The 23425-nt window shown below is 34.9% G+C and overlaps 1 protein-coding gene across 1 annotated transcript in view; it reads left to right on the forward strand.

The window, feature by feature from the left end:
* The window catches only part of LOC148938552 (uncharacterized), a 93065-nt gene extending 70740 nt beyond the window's left edge, over window positions 1–22325 (forward strand). The window contains exons 3-4 of the mRNA XM_089107708.1: window positions 10798–10887; window positions 21989–22325. Of these exons, the coding sequence (XP_088963834.1) occupies window positions 10798–10887; window positions 21989–22202 (304 nt within the window). The 3' untranslated portion in view covers window positions 22203–22325. The remainder of the gene's footprint in view (window positions 1–10797; window positions 10888–21988) is intronic.
* The last annotated feature ends 1100 nt before the right edge of the window (window positions 22326–23425 follow it).

A 23425-nucleotide genomic window follows, 5' to 3' on the forward strand; every position in this document is an offset into this window, starting at 1 on the left:
AGTTTTTTTTTAAATTTGTAGATATAATGCTAAAATAATATGTAGAAAACTTTACGTGACACCTACTCTCTCTATTGGAAAGTAATCAAATTCAGGTATAGTGAAATGGGAAAATTATTATTTTTCAAGGCAAGAGATAAATTCTAATTTATTTATTGTATGACATGGTTAAAAATAGTACAGGAATATTATCATTTAATACTATTCTTTACAAATTTCTAAATATATTAAACTTCACCAAAAGTATTATTTTCCATAGACAAATTTTAAACAACATAAATGAACGTGCATCATCATCAACATTAAAAGATGAACTTGAAGAAGAAGAAGAAGATTTTAAATCAATTTTGGAAAATACTAGCACACCACTGATAGCTAGACAAAAGCGAAGACGTATCAAGTCAACGTCCCCACCACCACCACCAGCAGTATTCAGTAAACAACAGGGTAGCGGAAGGATCACAACGTGTTTAAATTCAAAATGGCTGAAGTTCTGAAAGGTGCTTATGAAAATATTGGCGAGGCGGGGAGTGTAAGCTCCCATACTACTTTTTTCAAAGTAACAGGTGTTTTCACTAAAAGTTTACAAGACTAACTACAAAATGAGCACAGTTACATTTTTCATAGAAATCATAGAGTCTATGACAATCAATATCGAAAAACTAAAGCCTTTTACACACTTGATATAATGCAATCAGATATGTTGACTCTAGATGAGCTTCAAAGACTTTACAATACACCATACCAGTATATTCTACTTAAAATCAGAGTTTTAAGTCGATCTGCTTATGCAATTAAAGAGAGATCAAAGAGAGGTGTTGAAGTTATTCAGGCCATTGAAAGTATTCTCGAAAAGGATTCATATAAAAAAATTAAAACGGATCGCGGTAGTGAATTTGTTAATCCTCATGTTGCAAAAGTACTAGAGAAATATAGTACACTGCTCTATCATACGTCACAGTCCTATAAAGGCTGCATTGGCAGAACGATTGATAAGAACTATTTGACTTTTAATTTGAAGATATTTTGCATTAAAAAATACACCGGCTTTTATTCATGATCAAGATAAAATCAGGATGATTTATAATCGACGATCTCATCGATCATTGTACAGCTATACAACAATTGACGTTCATCATTTGGATAATAATACAATTGACACATTTCTTAAACAATATTCCAATGAATCAAAAGTCAATAAGAAGAAAATTAAATTCAAGGTTGATTATACAGTAAGAATTAATAGAAAAACTAATGTTTTTGAAAAGGGGACTTACTTATGGTCCACTGAAATTTTTAACGTGTCAAAAGTACTAGACACTAAACCCATAACTTATGGCCTGAGTGATACCACATATGAGGAGAGTCTATACGTTTTTTATGACTTTGACTTACCAGAAGTTAAAATGTTAGTGAAATATATCAAATCGAAAAGATATTAAAGAGACATACTCGCGGCGGTAAGAAACAGTTACTTAGTCGATTGGTAAGATACAACTACGATTTTGATTCTGGGAGGGGCGTTGAAGATATTGACAACTCCAAATGATTTCTATGTAAATTTCATTTCTAACGTTTCCGATCCTCTCTACAATGACTTGAATAGGGCAATAGATTTTTGGACAAAACTTCCCCATACCATAAAATTTGACGGCACATATGACGTGGATATTGTCGACTGTATTATCAAAACTACATTTGATATATTGAGAAGTTGCAGTAAATGTTAAATAAAAAAAAGAGCGGTTGAATTAAGCGATGTAGGTGTAATTGCAACTTTTGACTCTACTTAAGATACTATTGCCAACATCCACTACATGGAATACAATACCATGCACGAACTTTGTTTAGTTATCAACAAAAAAATTGCAATGCTAAAAAAATGCGGTTTAAATTTAACTTACTTGACGTAGCAAATGAGTTTGTGCGTTTCAAACCAGTATGAAGCAGAAAGAATTGTCATCAATTAAAATTAACGTGAGTTTCTTTGTTTAAAAAATAGTATAATTAAGAAAGAAAATTTCAGTGGTCTTGAGCATGTTATATATTAAGACTCTGCATCTAGCTTCTCAAAGAACACTGGTATATTTTTCTAATCTTCATTTGTGGAAACATCTCTGGATTGTCATTAAATATTTCAACTCCTACGAGTTCTTGAACAAAAAACCGATCAAGAATATGTTCACCCCTAAAATATACAGAATTTTCTTTATTGTTCCGTAAACGCATCATTTCTGTAGCTCTTTAATTTAAAAATAAGACGTTAATTTGGTTATCAAAAATAACTTAAGCACGGAATGGCTATTATTAAAAGCACGAATTGACACAGTTAAAACTACAGCGAATGTGCAATTACCTAAGAAATGAACGATAGAAGAACTTCATGTTTTTGTCCTGATACTGACTGTATGTTGGTGCTTTGATTCCACGTCAAATAGGCACTGAATTGGAATACTCCAAGGGGCGTATTAGACTGTCTGGGTACGGTCTTGGTAGCTGGTTTGCTAGGCTATTTCGTTCTGCACTACCACTTGCCAGATAATATTTCGGACTTGCTGCGTCAAATTTCGCTGTCTCTAGACTACAGGACTGTGGGTCCGGAAAGAATTTCAAGGAGAGTGTTAAGGACAATATTATATCTTCAGCAAGAGCCGTTGGTGAACAGTTAAAATTTAGACGAACTGGGGGGGGGTTTAAAAGGACGCGTTCGCCTCATTCACTCATAAGTCTTCACACAGGCAGTAAGCAAAGGATATCAACAAGTATTGTCAGAAAGAAAACACAAAAGAATAAGACGCAGCAGCAGAAGAAAAAGAAGACAAAGATTCTTCGATAAAAGATAGAGGTCTTCTCTGAAAATGACTTATGTCCCCCACAAGGACTCATATCCATCAATTACTTCCTCATTGAATCTATTCAACGATGGAAACTTTGATGTCAGTGTCAAGTATGGCTACTATGAACACTTCTACCCTCAAACGCCCCTCTTGGAAAATATACAATATAAAATAATTTCCAATGACGACTAGTTCATTGATTTTACGACAACATTTATTGATTTAGGTCTAGTTATCAAGAAAAAGTAAGATAATGCACCCCCGACTGACGGGGATTGTCTTTCCTATGATAATTGTATTGTACACAATCAATTCAAACAAATTAATGTATTTATTTATGAAACATTGGTGATCACAAGTAATAATTTGTCCAACTAGGCAAGATATATACAGTTTATGCTGATGACGCCAAAAGCTTACAAGGAGTTGAGAGGAGAGTCACTTGGCGATGAATATCAAACAGGTGTTGGTACTGACGGTGGGTTGACTACTGCAGTCACACAGGAATATCAACTAGTTGTAAAATTAAATCATGAGATATTCAATATATCCCAATGGTTTCCCCCAAAAGTCAAGATCGACATAAAGTTGCGGATAGCTCCATCGAATTTCATTTTGAGAAAAATACTTCCTGCAGCACCCGATTCATATATTGTAATCACATCAGCCATTCTTAACATCCAACAACAACAAGTTATGACCTCTGTTGAAATGACAGTGGAGAAGATAAGGGACAACGTTAACAATATTAAACTTCGTGTCCACCCATCGATCACCGCTCAAAATCACAGTGCCACTAACTCTCCTAGCCATAGCGATTTATCATTTATCAATGGAGGAATCACATCGACATCGGCATTTGCGTTTGTGACGAGTGGCAGTGTCGGGGGATCCTGGACTCAATCCCCACCTGATTTCAATTTGTTTTGTATATCTCGCCGTGTGTGCAAAGTAAATGGTCTTCCACTGTACATTCTATCATTTGACAAAATCTACGATAAAACTCTAATCGATTTGAAGATGCAATTCCTAGATCATGACTCTCAAATATTTGAAAATGGAAAAACTGATTCTATTTTTTAAAAAAATCACGGGGTTGTTGTTTTGGATTTGTCAGGCATGCACGGTATAACAATAGTATGTACTGCGACTGTAAGTTTAGATCGTACATTTGACAATACTCTGGCTAAGAGTATCAAACTAATATCGCTGAGTCAATTTGAAACCTATTGGGAAATCATGCCCGATGATTGTGTTCTACTAGACCTAACACTATGAACACAAATCAAACAAACAATGTATCTACTATGGATCAAGACAAGTCTCACTAAAAGTCCTAGAGCATACCCTCGTACTTTATTGAAAAAATTCCAAGGGTTCACAATACCCTAATCATTGTTAATAGTAGTCCCTCTACTTTGACGACAGGTCATTGGCTATACATCGTTCAAACAGCTAAGAATATTTATGTGTTTTATCCTCTTGGTTTATCATGTAAAGTCAACACAACTCACATTAGCAACTGTATTGAAATCGGAGGGACAACTATTAATCAAAATAAACGAAGAGTACACGATTTAACGACTAAGACCAGCGGATTTCAAGCACTATTTTTTTTCATATTCAGATATCGTTACTACACCTACAAGCAGTTTCTTAAAATCTACTTTGAATTACCTCTATTGAACTATTTTCTTGTGGAGAATATACTTAAAAGCGTATTTACTATTGATTTTAGTGCCCTAGAAATAAAATATTCTAAGGATGTATGTAAAATTGTTTATTAATAAAAGAATTATATATACATGATAAAACGACTTTTCTACTCTTTAGATTTTATCCACTACTACTAGGTATTTGTTGACAACCGTTAGTGCGGGTAGATTATCTGAATTCACAGTGTACTGATCCTGATGTAGTGCGATGTCAGGGTCCCATTTTCTACAGTAGTTTGATTTCACTCTTTTCATATCTCTTTGTATAGTCAATGATACTAGTCTCATTCATTCTATAGAATTCACATGTTTCAATTTGCCTATTTGAAGCAATTTAACAAACAGTGTCCTCAAGTGTCGAATCACATTCCGTCAGAGCCAACTAAAAATCCGTGGGATTATATTAAAAACACCCGGTGTCTTCACAACGTTGACGTACAAATCATATTCTTTTGTTGCTCCGACAGTTAAATCATTGACCCCGGTCCTGCTCCCAGAACAATCTATAACCACGACGATACTAATCTCGTACCTGTAAACTAAAATCTCGGTGAGGATTCTGTCCAATCATACCGGGATATTTACTCTCCAACTGATTACATTTATCATAATGACAATTGGAGCATAGGTGACCTCTAGGATGAGAGTCACACACCTTTTCAAGACAGGAATTACAACCTTTAATTTGTACAGCATATCCTCTATGCAATTTACACGGGTTGCATAATCTACACTTTTCATCATACTCCTCAATCATTGTGCAATTCTCACATGATGACCAGTTGTCAAGTGAGTACATAAATAACGGAAATGTATGGAAGATTTTGCCATGTGTTGAGACTCTCATTGCCACAATGAAACTGAACTAACAACAAAAAAAAATTGTGTGAGGGAGAGAGAGAGGAGTAAATCATCTTGAGCACCATCTTTCTTATGAAAAAAAGTCCAAAATTTCTAAAAAACTAATGTTTAAAAGCATATCCATAATATCATTTTGTCGTGTCGTGATCAATATATCAATAAATTGTGTAAATTCATTTGGACAACAATTTAGAAGGTTCATACAATAGTCTAATGATGGAGAATCAGTTTTCATTATATCGACAAGCACTCTTCGAGAAAATATCTTCCTTTGAATAGACAACTCCGGAAAATCAATATATAAAAATAAACATTCTTCCACAAAAACTAGATTCCTCATGATTCGATCTTTCTCGAATCTATCCATTTTTTAGAGTCCTAACTCTCTCAAGATCAACTTCAGACTGAACAGAATTTTTTTTTTCTATTCTAGAAAATATATTCTTGTATACTTTAGAAAGAAAAAATACCATTGATTTATAATAAGTTTTATTGATCATTCTTAAAACAATTATATTAAATGATGCATTCTGTTATAATAAATATATTTAGTAATGACATATAATGATGATTTAAGTTTATTTATCTGTAGACTAATTAATTTTTAAGCAAAACAAAGCTGGTCCTTCTGCTTAAATTTGCCTAATGATATCACGTATCTAGCATACATAGTGTCCCATTCAAGACATAGTCTACAGCCAGCAGTTATTTCCACAGCTACATTAGGTACTCGTATATCGTTGCTGCTGCTGCTTTCGGTTCCATCATTAATCTCCAATAGTGTAAATGCACCACTCATTTTTTTTTCTCCACTAATATCCTTACATATAAAAACTATTCTCTTTGAATTCAATTCTCTTACTCATATGAATTGTAAAGAAAACTATTCCTTTGATTCAAATCCTAATCACCAATCGAGTTATACTCGGTCCTCTTGGCAAAGAGTGTAATGACATGTTTTACCTACCAGAAAAAACCTGTTTGGTACGGGGGCCTTGTAGAATTCATTAGAAGGACTATACTAATTTGGCTGCATACAATGCAAAATACTTCTGCGAAACTTACAAGAGGGGCTCTCCGTCTTCATGCGCATTTATATAACCCTATATATGTATATATAAGAGGCCGTACCAATATTCTACCAGATTATCTATCAAGAAACCAAGAGGGAGATGAAAATTTAAATATAGTAACTACCATAAACAGCGACCTTGTTGATACGAATATATTGTCAAAGAAAAACATATCGCTACATCAAGATAAAGATGAATTCGTTTGCAGCCATGAAAACCTTTTTATTAAATGGGGAAGAACTGCCAAAACACTTCAAACACTTTCTGAAAGAGCTAGAAAATTTAGAGTTAGATGAAGGCAAAGCTCTTTAAATAAGATATTACAGAGTGCCCTAGGAATATAGAAAAAGTTAATTAAAGGTTATTCCCGTAATTCCAAAATCACTACATAGAAAAATATTACAGATGTCGCAAGCAATAAACAGATTCCACATGAGAGAAGCGAAGACGTTTGGACGAATAAAGAAGAATTTGTATTTTCCAAAAATGTACTCCAAGGTACAAACCTTCATAAAAGGCTGTCAAGAATGTGCCAAGCAAAGATCACCACCAAAAATGCATAGGGTGGAGTTAGGTCAATACCTTACCCAATTTGGAGTAGGATAATTAATTTCGATATGGTTGTAGTAGTAGTGGTAGCAGTAGTAGCAACACTAGCGGTAGCAGTAGCAGTATTAGGGGTAGTAGCGTGAGAATATTACCTTTTTGGTCAATTCATTATCTCTCTTTTCATTTCCTGAAAGTTCCAAATTAATGTTCTCAGTCATTTCCACAGTATAAAGATATAGCAGTAAGTTTACCGCAGATAATTTCTGGCTCTTCATTCTCGGTGCGAACAAACAGCTCCTCCCACTTGTTCTTGCATTAGCGCGTACAAACAGCTCCTGTCATTTGATCTGCCATCAGTGGTCCAATTACCCAGGAACAAGTATTTTGGCAGAAACTTTCTCAAAATGCCTTTGAAACCAACTTGAGACTTCGAAACCTACTTTTAATTCCTAAAAACATCTAATAATAACATTGCACTACTAATTAGCGATTTTCATATATGTATTGAAATAAATTAATTTAAATTAGTTTCTTCAAAATTTAGTATTCCAACGTTGAAGCCAAGTTTCGCGTTCAAGAGAAATCTGACTTGTCTACCCGTGAAAAGATTTAATGTCGCTTATGTTTCTTCGTTCTCTGGAGCATTCGCACCTCGGTCCGGGTTTTTATAATGGGTGAGACAGGGAAAGATCATACTGCCTATAATTATAATATACTGTGGTCATTCCATAGTTACGGTCTTTTTACAATTCGTATACAAGTGTTTTTATTTAGTTCAACACTCCCCTCAAGATTCTCTGAAAGGCTCACCTAAATGTTCTTCATTATTTTGGAAGAATTTTTTTGCCAAGTAATTATCTCTTAAACATAATATGAATCCAGGTTGGATCTAGTGCTGGTGGAGGAATCATAAAAATTCGGTGCTGGGTAAAGAATGTAAAGCCTCGAAACCCGTTAAGGCCGGTGGTATTCTTCTGATGAGCCCTAAATGGAAGGTTTTACTTGTAAATATTTTGCTAGATTTAAGGTGCTTTTGCGGGTAATTTTACAACGACTTTGGTAATACTGTTTGGTCCTAGGTAGTTGGATGGATATGTAAGGTGAGAGCCTCATTCAAGTGCACATTTGTCTCAATTGCTGGATTAGGACAACAGTTTTTATTTTTTTTTTTTTTTTTTTTTTTTTTTTTTTTTTGCCAAGTAATTACCTCTTAAACATAATATGAATCCAGGTTGGATCTAGTGCTGATGGAGGAATCATAAAAATTCCTCCCCGACGGACTTTAACCCTGGTCCAGGTTTTACCTGAAATTGATGAGTCTGTTGTTAATTTATAATTTATTTTAAAAAAGATATTTATATATAATTTCTCTCAGTTTGAGTTACTAGGTGTTTCAATCAAGCTAGAGGAGCTTTAAATTGGTAATTGTTCCAGATACCAATAAAAGATACATCTGGATGTGTGTTCGTTTGTTCCAGAATGGTCTCTCAGTGACCTCTGGGAGTTGATTGTGGAAGCATTGAAACACTTTTTGTATGTAATTTGTAATAGCTTGACTGGTATGCATGTATTTCATAGGTTTGACCTGACATAGGGTTACCATATAGCTCTTATGGTAGAGGCGCCACCGTGCTGGGTAAAGAATGTAAAGCCTCGAAACCCGTTAAGGCCGGTGGTATTCTTCGGATGAGCCCTACATGGAAGGTTTCACTTGTAAATATTTTGCTAGATTTATGGTGCTTTTGCGGGTAATTTTACAACGACTTGGGTAATACTGTTTGGTCCTAGGTAGTTGGATGGATATGTAAGGTGAGAGCCTCATTCAAGTGCACATTTGTCTCAATTGCTGGATTAGGACAACAGTTTTTTTTTTTTTTTTTTTTTTTTTTTTTTTTTTTTTTTTTTTTTGCCAAGTAATTACCTCTTAAACATAATATGAATCCAGGTTGGATCTAGTGCTGGTGGAGGAATCATAAAAATTCCTCCCCGACGGACCTTAACCCTGGTCCAGGTTTTACCTGAAATTGATGATTATTTGGTTAATTTATCATTTATTTTAAAAAAGATTTTAATATAATTTCTCGCAGTTTGAGTTGCTAGGGGTTTCAAACAAGCTTGAGGAGCTTTAAATTGGTAATTGGTCCAGATACCAATAAAAGATACATCTGGATGTGGGTTCGTTTGTTCCAGAATGGTCTCTCAGTGACCTCTGGGAGTTGATTGTGGAAGCATTGAAACACTTTTTGTATGTAATTTTTAATAGCTTGACTGGTATGCATGTATTTCACAGGTTTGACCTGACATAGGGTTACCATATAGATCTTATGGTAGAGGCGCCACCGTGCTGGGTAAAGAATGTAAAGCCTCGAAACCCGTTAAGGCCGGTGGTATTCTTCTGATGAGCCCTAAATGGAAGGTTTTACTTGGAAATATTTTGCTAGATTTAAGGTGCTTTTGGGGGTAATTTTACAACGACTTGGGTATACTGTTTGGTCCTAGGTAGTTGGATGGATGTGTAAGGTGAGAGCCTCGTTCAAGTGCACATTTGTCTCAATTGCTGGATTAGGACGACAGTTTTTTTTTTTTTTTTTTTTTTTTTTTTTTTTTTTTTGCCAAGTAATTATCTCTTAAACATAATATGAATCCAGGTTGGATCTAGTGCTGATGGAGGAATCATAAAAATTCCTCCCCGACGGACTTTAACCCTGGTCCAGGTTTTACCTGAAAATGATGATTATGTGGTTAATTTATCATTTATTTTAAAAAAGATATTTAAATATACTTTCTCGCAGTTTGAGTAACTAGGGGTTTCAAACAATCTTGAGGAGCTTTAAATTGGTAATTGGTCAAGATACCAATAAAAGATACATCTGGATGTGTGTTCGTTTGTTCCAGAATGGTCTCTCAGTGACCTCTGGGAGTTGATTGTGGAAGCATTGAAACACTTTTTGTATGTAATTTGTAATAGCTTGACTGGTATGCATGTATTTCACAGGTTTGACCTGACATAGGGTTACCATATAGATCTTATGGTAGAGGCGCCACCGTGCTGGGTAAAGAATGTTAAGCCTCGAAACCCGTTAAGGCCGGTGGTATTCTTCTGATGAGCCCTAAATGGAAGGTTTTACTTGGAAATATTTTGCTAGATTTAAGGTGCTTTTGCGGGTAATTTTACAACGACTTGGGTATACTTTTTGGTCCTAGGTAGTTGGATGGATGTGTAAGGTGAGAGCCTCGTTCAAGTGCACATTTGTCTCAATTGCTGGATTAGGACGACAGTTTTTTTTTTTTTTTTTTTTTTTTTTTTTTTTTTTTTTTTTTTTGCCAAGTAATTATCTCTTAAACATAATATGTAAACAATGGACGAATTGCATAACTAACACCCCCTGCCCTGAGGACAGAGGGGAGAGTTGACATCCCCAAAAACATAGCTACTAGACCTTTCAACTATACTGAACAAAATGGTTATCTAAAAAATTTCGATTGGACGTGTTTGAGTAAATGATGGACGTAGGAGAGGGGGTTGGTTGACCTTCATTCACTTTTGATTCTTAAAAAGGGCACTAGAACTTTCGATTTCCAATCGAATGACCTTCTGTCAATTTTTTTACAACAGCTCTTTCCTCACCTAAGTAAATTTTGATTTTTCCATTTTTATAAATATTTTATCAGTGAGGCAAGAGAAGAACAGAAAAGGTTCAAATGACATTTTTTGTTAACTTTATATTTGGCCTTCAAATAAACTTAATTTATCTCTTTCAGTCGCATCTCACCACAAATAGACTATTCAAAACGAACAGGTCCTCCAAGAAGTTGGCATTTCTGGTATAAAGGGAATTCTGTAGAAAATCGGTGAGTTCGGCTTTTTGATTGTAATCAATATATATATGCAGGAGAAGTTTTTTTTGCATGTCTATATAAAAGTGTCAGTAAAATCGATTTTTTTTTTTTTTTAGCAAGGCAGGAAGTATATTATTATCATCTTTGCATTTTAATGTATTTCACCTCACTTGTTATGTGCTATGAATTGATTAATTTTCCAGTTACCAATGTTAAAAAATAATAATAATATCAATATTAAGAAAAACAACGATGTCTTAAACAAAAACTCGACTTTTCAAAACTTTTACCTTAGTAGTTCTTGTGAGTAAAGACTTTACATGTAACGAAAGTAGCTTCTTTCTCAAGGTCACCTGTTGGGAGCAATGAGTTCTTGCTTGGCCCGTGTTCGCTAGCAGGCAGAAATAAACTGATGAAGGTCACACACACATTTTAACCAGGAATTTCTAAGTGGATCTGTATATGTTTGATTATGCATCCGTCTTTATTTTTTTTGTGCATGGACTATGATTTATTGCACAACTGTCATCAGTTCTTTTTTAACAAAGTTGACACAATAAAACCATTTGATTAAAAAATCAACAATTTTCCTTATCTTACGATTGGAAAGACCTATTGGGAATTTTCAGGGAAGCCAATTCTTTGACGATAGTATCATCTATTTTCAATTCTGAACAATGTTTATAGTTTTTACAGAGGGATTCCTCCCCCCCCCCAGGTCAAAAGGGGTTATGGATGTTATAAAAAGTAAATAATTAGTATCTAAGCACCCATTGGGTTATCTAGTACCCATCGGTTTACACACAACATTTTTGGAACTTGCTTGGAAGTGATTGTTAGAGCCCCCCAAAAGCGTAATAGACCCAAGAAAGTACAAGTAGAAGTAGTTAAAGTATCTAAACAGCGTGGAAGATTCAGAAAAGTTGTTGAAGCTGAGATTTCACAATTCAAAGAATGCTTGCTTCCGAAAAACGAGAAACGTCAGAAAGAATCAACAATCACATGATATCGCTGACAAATATTGATATATTGAATGAATTAGATCATACTCCTTATTTTTGAGATGTTTTTTCTCGAGATAACTTACCAAAATAAATAAATAAAAAAGAATGTGGTGTAATTAATTATGACTGCATGGGATCACCTGGGACGCATTGGACTTGTTATTTCAATGATCCCAAGTATTCATTTGTAGAACCTTATGATTCTTTTGGAGTACAACCCGGAAATGAAATTGTAAACTACTTAATGACTTCAAATAAACAACTTGCTTATCATTCTACTCAAGTCTAAAATTCTAACGATGTGAATGGTGGTCATTTGTGTGTTGATTATATAAAAAGAAGTTTTAAGGGAGTGGATCCATAGAATTTTACTTAAAGTTTATTTTCAAACATAAATAGAAGAAGAACTAGAAAATAGATTATTTGTTTATCGTAGAAGTTTTAAATATTATGGAAATGTTAGTAATGCTTTCTTAGTATCTAAATTTATTTTTAGTGCTTCGGGTTTATCTGCCTTTGGTATGTTATCCCTTGCCACTTTAAATTTTGGGACAGTTCTGATTGAAATACTTGAAAAATACCTAAGAATAGTAGAAAGAAAGGCTGAGTATAAAACTGCTTATTCATTCTATTTAGAATTACTGGCTTTGAATAAATCAGGAAAATTGACCAATGATGGATGAAATGATTAAAAGGGAAAATGAATTACGGAAAACGTCACAGTTTTTTCCTCGTTAAAAATAATTTAAGAAATTTAAAATTTTTTGCTTGCAAAACCTCTCCCCCAGACTGTTTTTATTTTTATTTATTTATTTTTTTTTTTTTTGGTGCTGAGGATCTCACATCAGCCTGGGTTCTGAGGCAAACCCCGCAGGGTTTTTTTGCTTGGAGGGAAGCCTTCTGCTTCTTACTCCTTTATCCGGTGCCAAATCCTATTGACATCTCAACTGCTACACACGGTAACAGTGAGAGTCGAACTGTTGGACCGCAATCGATGATCAGTCGACTGCTTTACCAACTCGGCCAAGTTGGCCTGTGATGAGAGTTGACTATCTTTTTGTGTTTCATTTGACAAATAAGATCATTAAAAATTCTTTTAGTTTTATAATTTTTCCTTTGACTATTGAATATTTTATTTTCTTCTTTGTGTAAGAGTTTTGATTCTAAATCAGCTGATCTTGAAAAGAAATTTAAAAAAATTAGATAAAGGTATGATTTTAAAAATAGTTGAAAGAAAAAATAAAGATAATATAAATTATTTTGGTATTGATATTGAACTACCCACTAAATATTAAATTATTACATTCTATTAGTAGTATAGTAAAATATTCAAAATAAGTAAAATATACACCAATATCATATGTCAAAAGACCTGTTTTGATGATAATAGTTATGATTATAAATGCTTGAAAATATAGATTGTTCATTTGAAAATCGTGTAAATTGGGTTGAAAGGGGGGTAAATCGATGGGATAAATCGATCTAGGCGGGCAGAATCTGTGCTTTCTATACTACTTTCCAGCCAGGGGACTATAAATATAGGTTTCTCATAGCAGATATGGAAAGCAATGGTATGCCTCTGTAGTTAGAACATTGGCTCCTAGATCCTTTCCGTTTCCAACGTGGCAGAGTTATTCCAGTCCACCAATCCTTTGGAATGATCTCCGTGCACGAGACTATACAGAACAGTGTAAGGAGCTACAGCGGCAAGGCAGAAATCCCATACTTCAGGAGCTCGGCAGCTATTTCATAGAAAACGGACCCGCGGCTATTTTTCAGTTTCTTCATGGATTTATTGACTTTGTCCTGGGAGACTAGCTCTTCATTGTGGTTGCCCTCCCAGCTAGTTACCATCCAATCTCTTTTGACTCTTAAAAATCTAATTAGAACTTTCAATTTCCAATCAGATAATCCCTCTTTGAAGTTAATACGAGCATCCCTTTTATTGTTACCATATATGGCCCCAGGTCATAATTTTCAACGCCTGTCCCCAGTTCCTTGGGGGTTGTGTCGACCCCGGGGTTTTTGTTATATTATCTTTGAATAATTTTTAACAAAATGGCTGTGTCAAAAAAACTTTCGGATGTATTTTGGGGAAAAAAAAGCGGGGGAGGGGATAGTTGCCCTCCAATTACTTTTGAATCTTAAAAAGGGCACTAGAACTTCCTATTTCCAATCAAATGAGCCTATTCTGAAGTTTGTACGACGATCCCTTCAATATGAAGTGCCTCTGGTGATAAAAATTAATAATAATAATAATAATATTAAAACATTTGAGCCGTATGGCCTTTACTATAGGCAACGCTATAGTATTGTCTCGGATACTAAACCAATACATTAAAGTAATAAGTTCTATGTACGAGAAAAACATTGCTTCGGTTAAGGTAGGAAATGAGGTTAGCAGCTGGCTTCGTGTTAAGTCGGGAGTTTAGCATTTAACTTTGTCCTGAGGAGCACAGCGAAGGCAATGGGAGAACACGGAATCAATTGGGGAAGTAAAACTCTCTTAAACTTAGGTTATGCTGATGTTTTGATCCTCCTAAATGAAAATGTTGGTAAAATGAGTGAGTTTTCATTGCGTAAAAATAAGTTTGAAAATGAATGTTAAGAAGACTAAGTTAATAAGATTGGGAGCATTTGAAAGTGAAGAAGAATGTTGGCTAAAATTTGGGTTCTCCGATTCCAGTTCATATTTTTTGAAATCCCTAAAAGGCTGGTGGCAAATCCCTAGAGATCCCCATTTTTAATACCAAATCCCTAAAAGTTTCTCCATTTTCCGACTTCTTTCCAAATCACTAGTAAAGCCTTGTTATGCTGACTTTTAATAGCATTTGCTCAAGTCGATTTATTTTGCAACTCAAGACTTTCACTTGACCAAAATATCTCCTTTTGACTTTTAAAACAATGCTGGTATTTACCGGCTAGTTAAGTTCGGTTTTGATTTCTAGATTCCGAGGCCATATTTTGGATTCTGGACAATATGAAAAAAAAATGTCTTTGCTATTATTTTTTTCTTCACTGTCACGGTTTTTGCGACCCCCCTTTTCATTTGAATTAGTACGATGGATTGGCATGAATGATATCCAACCGGTCAATTTTTCAACCATTATTTTTGTTTTGACTTGTTTTCATATTGAGCTGCGTTTATGTTAATAAAAATGTTCGAAGAAAAAAGAAAAGCTATCTGTCGACAGATTTATCAAAATAAAACTGAAAATATGAACTTCAACGATAGAAAGTTGCTTAAGATGAACTTTGAGTAATACAGAAAAGGTAAAAAAATAAAACAATCCTTAGGTATTGTTCCCATTTATATAGTAAGGTGCAATAAGGCATATTGAATGTAGGAGGACGAGGAAGAGAAATAGGTTTCAATTCTGTTTTCTGTCTCGCATGACCAATCAGAGTACTTAATTGGTTGTGTAAGTAGGTAAGTGGATATGGTGGTCAAAATTAATTACTATTTTTTATTTGTTTAGTTTTGGTAATTTGGGTTTCATGGCCACAATGCTTATCATACAAAAGTGAATAAAAATCTATCTTTATTCATGATCAGATTTAGCACCTTCATCCTTTGTTCCGATGGTAGCTTAAAGCCTCGACTCTTTTCATGTGCATCAGTAGCTGCTCGTCTCCACAAATGCATGGGGAACATTTTTTAGCCCACTTCATAACCTATTTTGTTTTCAGAATTTCACGTAACGTTTCCGTTTTAAGCTTGTTCTATTTGTGCGTCTCTATGATTTTTACTGCACCAAAAAAACCTTTCGACTACAACGTTTGAGAAAAGAAGAGAAAGAACTACTATTACTGCCAATTTTTTATTTGCATATACCTTGGTTCTGGAAGTTTTTTTCTCGAAAAATCCAGACACCGGTAGGTAACCGTATCCATATTTTAAACATCGATGAGCCTTCGCTTCCTACACTCCTCTTCGGTTGCATAGTTGTAAATGTTTGCATTAAATTCGAGTTTAGATCTGCTGATGAGTTTTTATGTAAAAAGATTGTGCAGCTTTTTTCACATGCATCAGGGAGCACACCAGAATCTGATTTCAGTTTCAAGAGGGACTCCTGCCCATTTGAACCCATATAAATACTGTCGAGGGGAAAGGGTTTCAGAAGTACCAATACGTCGATACAATTGAATTAAGGTCCGTGGCCGCCACAAGTGTCCCTTTTAAGAGCGTTTTCCAGGGCTGCTCAGTTATTACTGAAAGGAGGAACCAGCTCTCGTCATTGATGTGTTGCTGTTTATTTTTCTTGGTCCTGAATAATTTCAATTTTGGGTTTTCGTGATATTCATTTACGTAGTAAAAATTTGTGTTTATTGCTTGATTTTATATTAAAACAACGAAAAATGCTCTTTATTTAAAATATTCGTCACTGAACTTTCTCAAATCCATTAGTTAGACGGAGTAAAAAACTGATTTGAAATATCGATATATACATATCAAATATCGAATATCGAAAGTAAATATATCGATAAATCGGTATATCAGATTATCGCCCAAACTAACTCTAGGTTGTACTAACTGAAATTTTTAGTATAAAGAGTAATTTCAGAGATTGATGAATCCGGGTTGCAGCGGTAGGTAGCAACCTAAAAAGAGACGATCACGTCCCATACTAAGAAACAAAATAGCCAATAACTCTTAAAAACATAGCTTACTATTAGAACTGCTTGGTCCAAAACCCATATAAAGAAAAGTTATGGTCCTTTGGCTTGAAAAACAAGAAATACCTATTGGCTTGAAAAACTACAAAAGTGGTTACAGCCACGATTTTCTGCATAGAATGCATCTTTTTTCCGTTTCTTTTCCTCCACAGCTAGCGGGATACTGGAACGTCATAGAGAGCTGGTTAATGGCTCATTTAAAAGGAAAATTGATGTATTTAAAAACTGTCTGTAATTAAAAAAAAAACTTAAAATAGAATCAATTTTCTTATGCAAACTGTATTTTTTATAACACTGGAGTAGCAAATTTTATTAACATCTTCTTGCATACGAAAATCAAAAAAGTATTTTTTAAATTATAAAAAGCATGTAGATATAGTTGTATAAATGCAGTAATTTTTTAGGGTTTTAACAAAAAATTTGAATTTTCAATAAAATAATTTCAATCAATTCCTCAGCTCAAAGTTATAATTGTCTCCTCGAACCAATTTTTTTTGGCTTAACTCCTAATGTGAGCATATCTATAACGTTGTACTATATTTTTAAATAAAGGATCTGTATAGTTCAATAATGGTAAGGAACGAACTCTGGTCCATAGTAACTGAAATATTAAAATAATTCTAGTAAATCATGATTGTAGTGGTAGCTAGCAGCCTAGTAAGATACGGTTACGACCGTTACTATAATCAGGAATGCAGCGGTAGCGACACCTTAGTAAAAGACGATCACTATCAAACTGAGGTTTAAAACACCCCATACCTTTTAAAAGTAGTGTCAGATCGAACTACAAAGTTCACTATTAGAACCGACTTGTCTGAAACCCCTATACAAGAAACTTACAGCCTTTTGCCTTGAACAACAAGGAAAATCTATTGACTTGAAAAACAAGGAAATTGCTCATTATGATGATATATTGTATCCACTGGAAGTCTTTTTCTTTCTTTTTCTCTCAAGATAGCTGGGCACTGAAACATCGTAGAGTTCTTTTGAATGGCTTATTTTAAAGGAAATTGCCACATCTAGTGCCTTTTGTAATAAAAAAAAATGTTTATTATAATAAAATCACTATAAGAAAACTATATTTTCATGTACAAGATTGATGAATGACGTTATAATCGTAGGTTGTAAAGCTTGTAGCCAAGCTTCTTGGGCCTAGTAACCACTTTACGTTTGTAATAGTTTTTTAGTATTAATAAAATGATTGATTTATTGACTGTTCCCATATATGACGTAAAAAGTAAATGCAATTTTTAGAGTTAGCCAAAATGACATCAGTATATTTTTACTACATAAAGGATAAGTATAATTCACGATACATAGGGATTAAGTAAGTTTCATTGATATCATGGTTGTAGAGATAGCTCACACCTAGTAAAAAACAAACCAGGTAACAAAGTAACTGAAAGTAAAGATAGTACAAATATCTTTTGAAAAGTTGCTTTTCTATGGTATGGTACCATATTTGACTTACTTAGCTGCCGGATTCTCCGAGCTTTGTCTCTTACTATTCAATGTACTTACTATTCAGTACTTGTCTAGCATCCAGCCTGTCAACACCCTGATATTTATCATTCGGGATGTTAACCTCTTGGTATAAAATTTTTTAGAAGAAATGGTTATGGTTAGACAAAGACTAGTCTGTCCTGAATGCAGACCAAGAATTTTTTCCAGCTCAGTTAAATGTGGAGGGTAAAACTGTTTATTTCATGTAGGAGCTTAAATCTGCAAAATTGATGCAGCTAATTGGACTGAGAGATGGTTGGGTTCTGATTTTTCCTCAAAGAACACTTCGATCTTACAGGTAAATCGTTCAAATTCACCTATTCCACGTTCCCCCTGTACCCCCCGTTCTCCTAGTTCAAGAGCTAGGATGCTTACTACCCTCAAAGAACTTAATAATGAATGACCGTTGCCCCTCCTGTCACAGAAGAAGATCCCGTCTTCCCAACACCTCCGTCATGAAGAAACATTCCCCCCTCTGGAAGCTTCCAGTAAGACTGAGGGCAACACAACTATTTTTATTGACCCTTCTTTTAGTCTTTGTACCACCACCCCTGATAGTAACTTAAACCCCTGATCACGTAAGGTATCAGTCCAGACTGAACCTTTCTCCAGTCTTCCAAGTGATGAATCAGCGCACCAGAATTCTCTTCTTAGAGATCTTGGGTGTCAAACTAAGATTTGCACTATTAAACCGGACTTCCTCAAACCAGACTTTGTCTTGTTGGAATAAAAAAACAAGCTAGAAGGGGCTTTAAAATAAATTTTGAGATTTATTTTTCACCCCCTCTCTACAATGCAATGTAATTCTTAAACCTCCTTTCTTTCTACTCAGCAAGACGAAGACGAATCCAAAAAAAAATTACACCAATCAAGTAGATGTCAAAAATCCAGAAGATTGTGTTAGTGACCGGATCTGTCGGGATAATAATACTGAAGAATCCAAAATTGTTTTGAAAGTAGTGAAGTTTTTTCTGATTCATGCAAAATTGGTTATGACTGTACTTTTAGACTCGATTATGCTTCAAGCAAGTCTCTACCAAAAAATAATCATGTTAGATGTACTAAAGAAAATTGCAAGTTTTTCAGTCATAGAAATTGATCAAAAGTGCTCTCATTATCATACAGCTATAATAGCTGCTCGTAGCCTCAAAAAATGAAATCACCGTACAAAACCTGACCTTACCAAAAGTGATATGTCCTCAAACATTTGTAAACAATCCTTAAGTGGTAATTTTAGAGCTATTTCTTGCAATTTGTTGCATTTATGTAAATTCTACCTATTAGCCAAATGTAGTATGCTTGACTCAAGCATCTTGAGTGCAATTTTAAGCATGTTAATATTTGTACCGTTTTTTCCAGTGGTCGTGGTTTTGATTGTACTAAAGCTCATGTTAAGGTTTCCCCGTTCTTTTTATCTACCCCCAGGAAAAAATTGCACCGGTCTGTAAAAGATGAAAATCTAAAAATAAAAAGATAAAAAGTGCAACAGTCACTCCTCCCTCTTTAGCCACTCTTTTTTAGTGCACCCCACCCAAGCAAAATCGCCCATCAAAGTTCGTTCAACGCAGCTCAACAATTAAAAACCCCTTCCTCCTACTAACCCCCTCCTCTTTTAATCAACTCTCGTCCCGAATCCCTGGACAAGAAAAATCCTCCTTGTTCCGTTATTATACCCAGCCTCTTCGAAAAGCCAGTATCCATCTCTCCTTCTCCTACCTTGCCAAACAACATCCATTTGCCATCTCCCCCTCCCCCTCATACAGAAGCCGTATTTCCCTTCCCAAATACAAAACGTGGCTCTATACCCTCTCCTCTCTCTTACAAACGAAAGCCTCTTTGATAGACGCGAATCACCATTCCCACCAGTGTAATCACCAGGTAAAACCCGTTTAACAGAATATCCGTATTCCACGGTAGTTCCCTGCGCAGTTGATAATATCCCCGTAAATTATTCGCAGTCCTTTTCTCTGAAGGCCGACCCAACCCCCTTTTTGATCCCGCTTCCCAAACAAACCCCAGTCTTCCTCCAAAAAAGATGGCTCTCACTCCCTCAGATCCACGTTCCCCCCGCTTCCTTCTGGCTCCCAAAACTAACACAGAAAGAAACTGCTCGTTTTAGTAACCGTTTTACTTTCCCGATATTTCTCGTTACGAACGCCGAAAGCCTGATGATTTCATGGTGAACAAATTTCATCTTATCTTAGTGGAGTATTATTAGTAGCAGTAGCCGACCTTGGTATTTTCAACGTCTCTTTCAACATACCCTGAAAATTTCAACTTAATACCCTAAGCAGTTCCTGAGATACTGCTGATACGTCCTTTTGACAACCTTCATGTACATAGTGTTTTCGATTTAGTTCAACGTCCACTCAAAATTCAATTAGACTTTCACCTTAATATCCTTTGTTTTAGTAGTAGTAGCAGTAGTACTAGCAGCAATAGTAGTAGTAAGAGTTGTAGTAGTAGTAGTAATTATAGCACTAGTAGTAGCAATATTAGTATTAATAGTAGTATAATATTAGTAGTAGTAGTAGTAGTAGTAGCAGTGTTAGCAGTAGTAGTATTAGTTATAGTATTAAAAGTAGTAGTATAAGCAGTAGTAGGAGTAGTACTAGCAGTAGTAATAGTTGTTGTAGAAGCAGCAATAGTAGAATATAAATATTGCTTTTGGTTATTTCAGCGTCTCCAACAACATGTCCTATAAGCTACAACTTAATACTCTAAGCTGTTCCTACGATATTGCTGATACATCCTTTAGACGAACTCCATTAACATCGTGTGTTTTGATTTAGGTCAACTTCCTCCTTAATATTCCCGGAAAAATTCACATTAATACTCTTATCGTTAGTAGTAGTAGTCGTATTAGTTGTAGTAGTAGTAGGATAGTAAGGATATTAGTAGCAGTAGTAGCAATATTAGAAATAGTATACACATATTATCTTATGTTCAGTTGAACATCTCCCTATATATAAACAACCTGCAAATTGCATGAAGCTATAGTTATCGGACTTTTCAACTATGTTGATTGCTATTTTAGTATATGTATCGGATGTCTTTGGGGGAACAAGGACATGAGGGGGACTTGCCCTCCAGTCAATTTTGACTCTAAAAAAAGCAAAACAACTTTTTAATTCTAGTCAAATCAGCCCTCTCAGACGTGTTACGACAACTTTTTCCATAACAACTGTCTTAGTTAAAAAACAATAATACATAGAACCTGCTGGGCTCTTTACATAGGCACCACTGTTGCGCTGCCTACGATGAATAGACTAATTAAATTCCTTATTGCAGAACAAGTGACTAATTGATAAACTTTAGGATACAAATGATCATATAGTAGTATTTTGAACTTTAAAAATTGATAGCAGAGGCAGTCTGTCATGATTGACTGAATCTATATCATCGTCTGTTCTATGTCCTCCTGAATTTAAGATCCAACCAACGGTCAAGGAATATTGGAAAAGGGCTTTTTGGAAGGGATTTTCGACTGTTTTTATGGGTTGGAACGGATTGGGAGGTAACAAGGCCCTTTCCTTGGCCAAATAGCTCAGGAACCATTTTTAAAAATACGATTTGAGATGGAAAGTTTAAATACTCATAACGATAAACAGGAAAGGAATATACAAAACAGGCTAGTTAGGGTAGGTTAACAAGCAAAACAGGGTAGGTTTTGTTCCTAATCTGAATCTTGGTGCATATTTTTTTGTTTTTCTTTGGCCTGTTCATAAGTTTGTTGGCTGTAGAATAGGAACTCATTCGATAAAAAAAAACAAAAAAAAAATGCTTACCTGCAACTTCAAAAGTCAGAAGCAGATGCTTAGCTGGTTTTTCCTGTAATATTTGTGTTTCTTTACAGTTCTTTTCTACGATGAATAAATCAATTCAATTGTACGAAAATTTACTCTAATTTTGTGTGTCTTATATTTTAGTTGGAATAAGAGCCCATTCTTTGATGGTTATTATCCTGACATGCGGGAGGTGCCCTACCTAAGGATACCCTCTGACATTCTTAGGCTTAAAGGAGATGGAGTATATGTATGTGATATAGCCATCATAACCCCAACGTATACAGCCTTTAACCCACAATGGGAGTTCTACCGAAAACGTACCACTGTTAAATTCAAAGATTTGACATTGAAATAACGTGCGCTAACCTTTTTCTATTTCGCCACGAACAGTGCTGAATTGAGTGCTATCGTCTCCGAACAATAATAAACTCAAATATATGCTGTAATTTTGTGGTTTGTAAAATATATGTCTGTTTTAGATTTCTTTTCGTTATTCCTTTGTCTCTCTAATAGAAATTCTTCATTGTAAAACAAGGATTAGTTAGGGATTAAGTTGTAAATCAACATGACTACATATATAGCTTTGTAGCTTTTTTCCAGGGGTGATCGTGTCGACCCAGCGGTTCTAAAATATCAGGAGAGGGGTCATTTGAACGGAAAGTAAAAGTTCTAGTTCCCTTTTTAAGTGACCAGAAAAATTGAAGGGCAACTAGGCGACATCCCACACCCGATTTTCCTCAAAATCGTCTGATCATAATTTTGAAATAACCATTTTGTTCAGCATACTTTAAAGGCCAAATAACTACGCCTTTGGAGATATCATAACCCCCACAGCCCCTGTAAAAAAGTTTTTCATTTAACAACTGTAAAAGCGTTATTTCATTTAACAACTGTATAGTGTTATCGTAATTTTTTATTTATGGCTTATTTGTTTTCTTGTAGAATTATTTTTCATGTTATTACATATAAATTGAATGTCATGTTATATTTTTTACATGTCATGTTATTCATGTAAACAGTAAGTGGAACGAAAAATAAGGGTCAGTCCCAGTTTCTAAGGCTATATTGAAAGAAAGATTTAGATGCCTTTGACACGTTCTTTGATGAAGGATGAAAGATTGCCAAATACGGTCCTTGTCGGCCAGCCGTCTAAGGCCAAATGAATAGCAGGTAATCCCGAATGGGATGGAAGGATTTCGTTAGGAAAGATAAAAGGGAGATGAGAACTTCTTGGGTGTAAAGAGCGAGGCTTTAAATAGATTGTGATGTAGGAAGAGCGTGCATGGATGTGTTGGCCTTTGGTGGCTTAGTGCTGTAGTAAGTTGTTAGTAGCAGCAGTAGTATTACTACTATTATTTTAACTATTACTATTATGAATGACATGATAGCTATTCTAAAGAACATGTCCAGTAAACTCTAGCAAGCTGAGTTGCAATCTGATTTATATATGGGAAACGTAGGAGGGGGATTGAAATAATAATAAGTCTGGAATCTTGCTATTTACAGATATTCCAAAAAGGGTGTCAGATGTCAACCAAAATTAATAGAAAGTAAACGTAGACGTCCTGACTATGCTGT

Source organism: Artemia sp. Qi Xiang Cuo, unplaced genomic scaffold (genome assembly GCF_049724085.1).
Source record: "Artemia sp. Qi Xiang Cuo unplaced genomic scaffold, ASM4972408v1 HiC_scaffold_3140, whole genome shotgun sequence".
NCBI lineage: Eukaryota > Metazoa > Arthropoda > Branchiopoda > Anostraca > Artemiidae > Artemia > Artemia sp. Qi Xiang Cuo.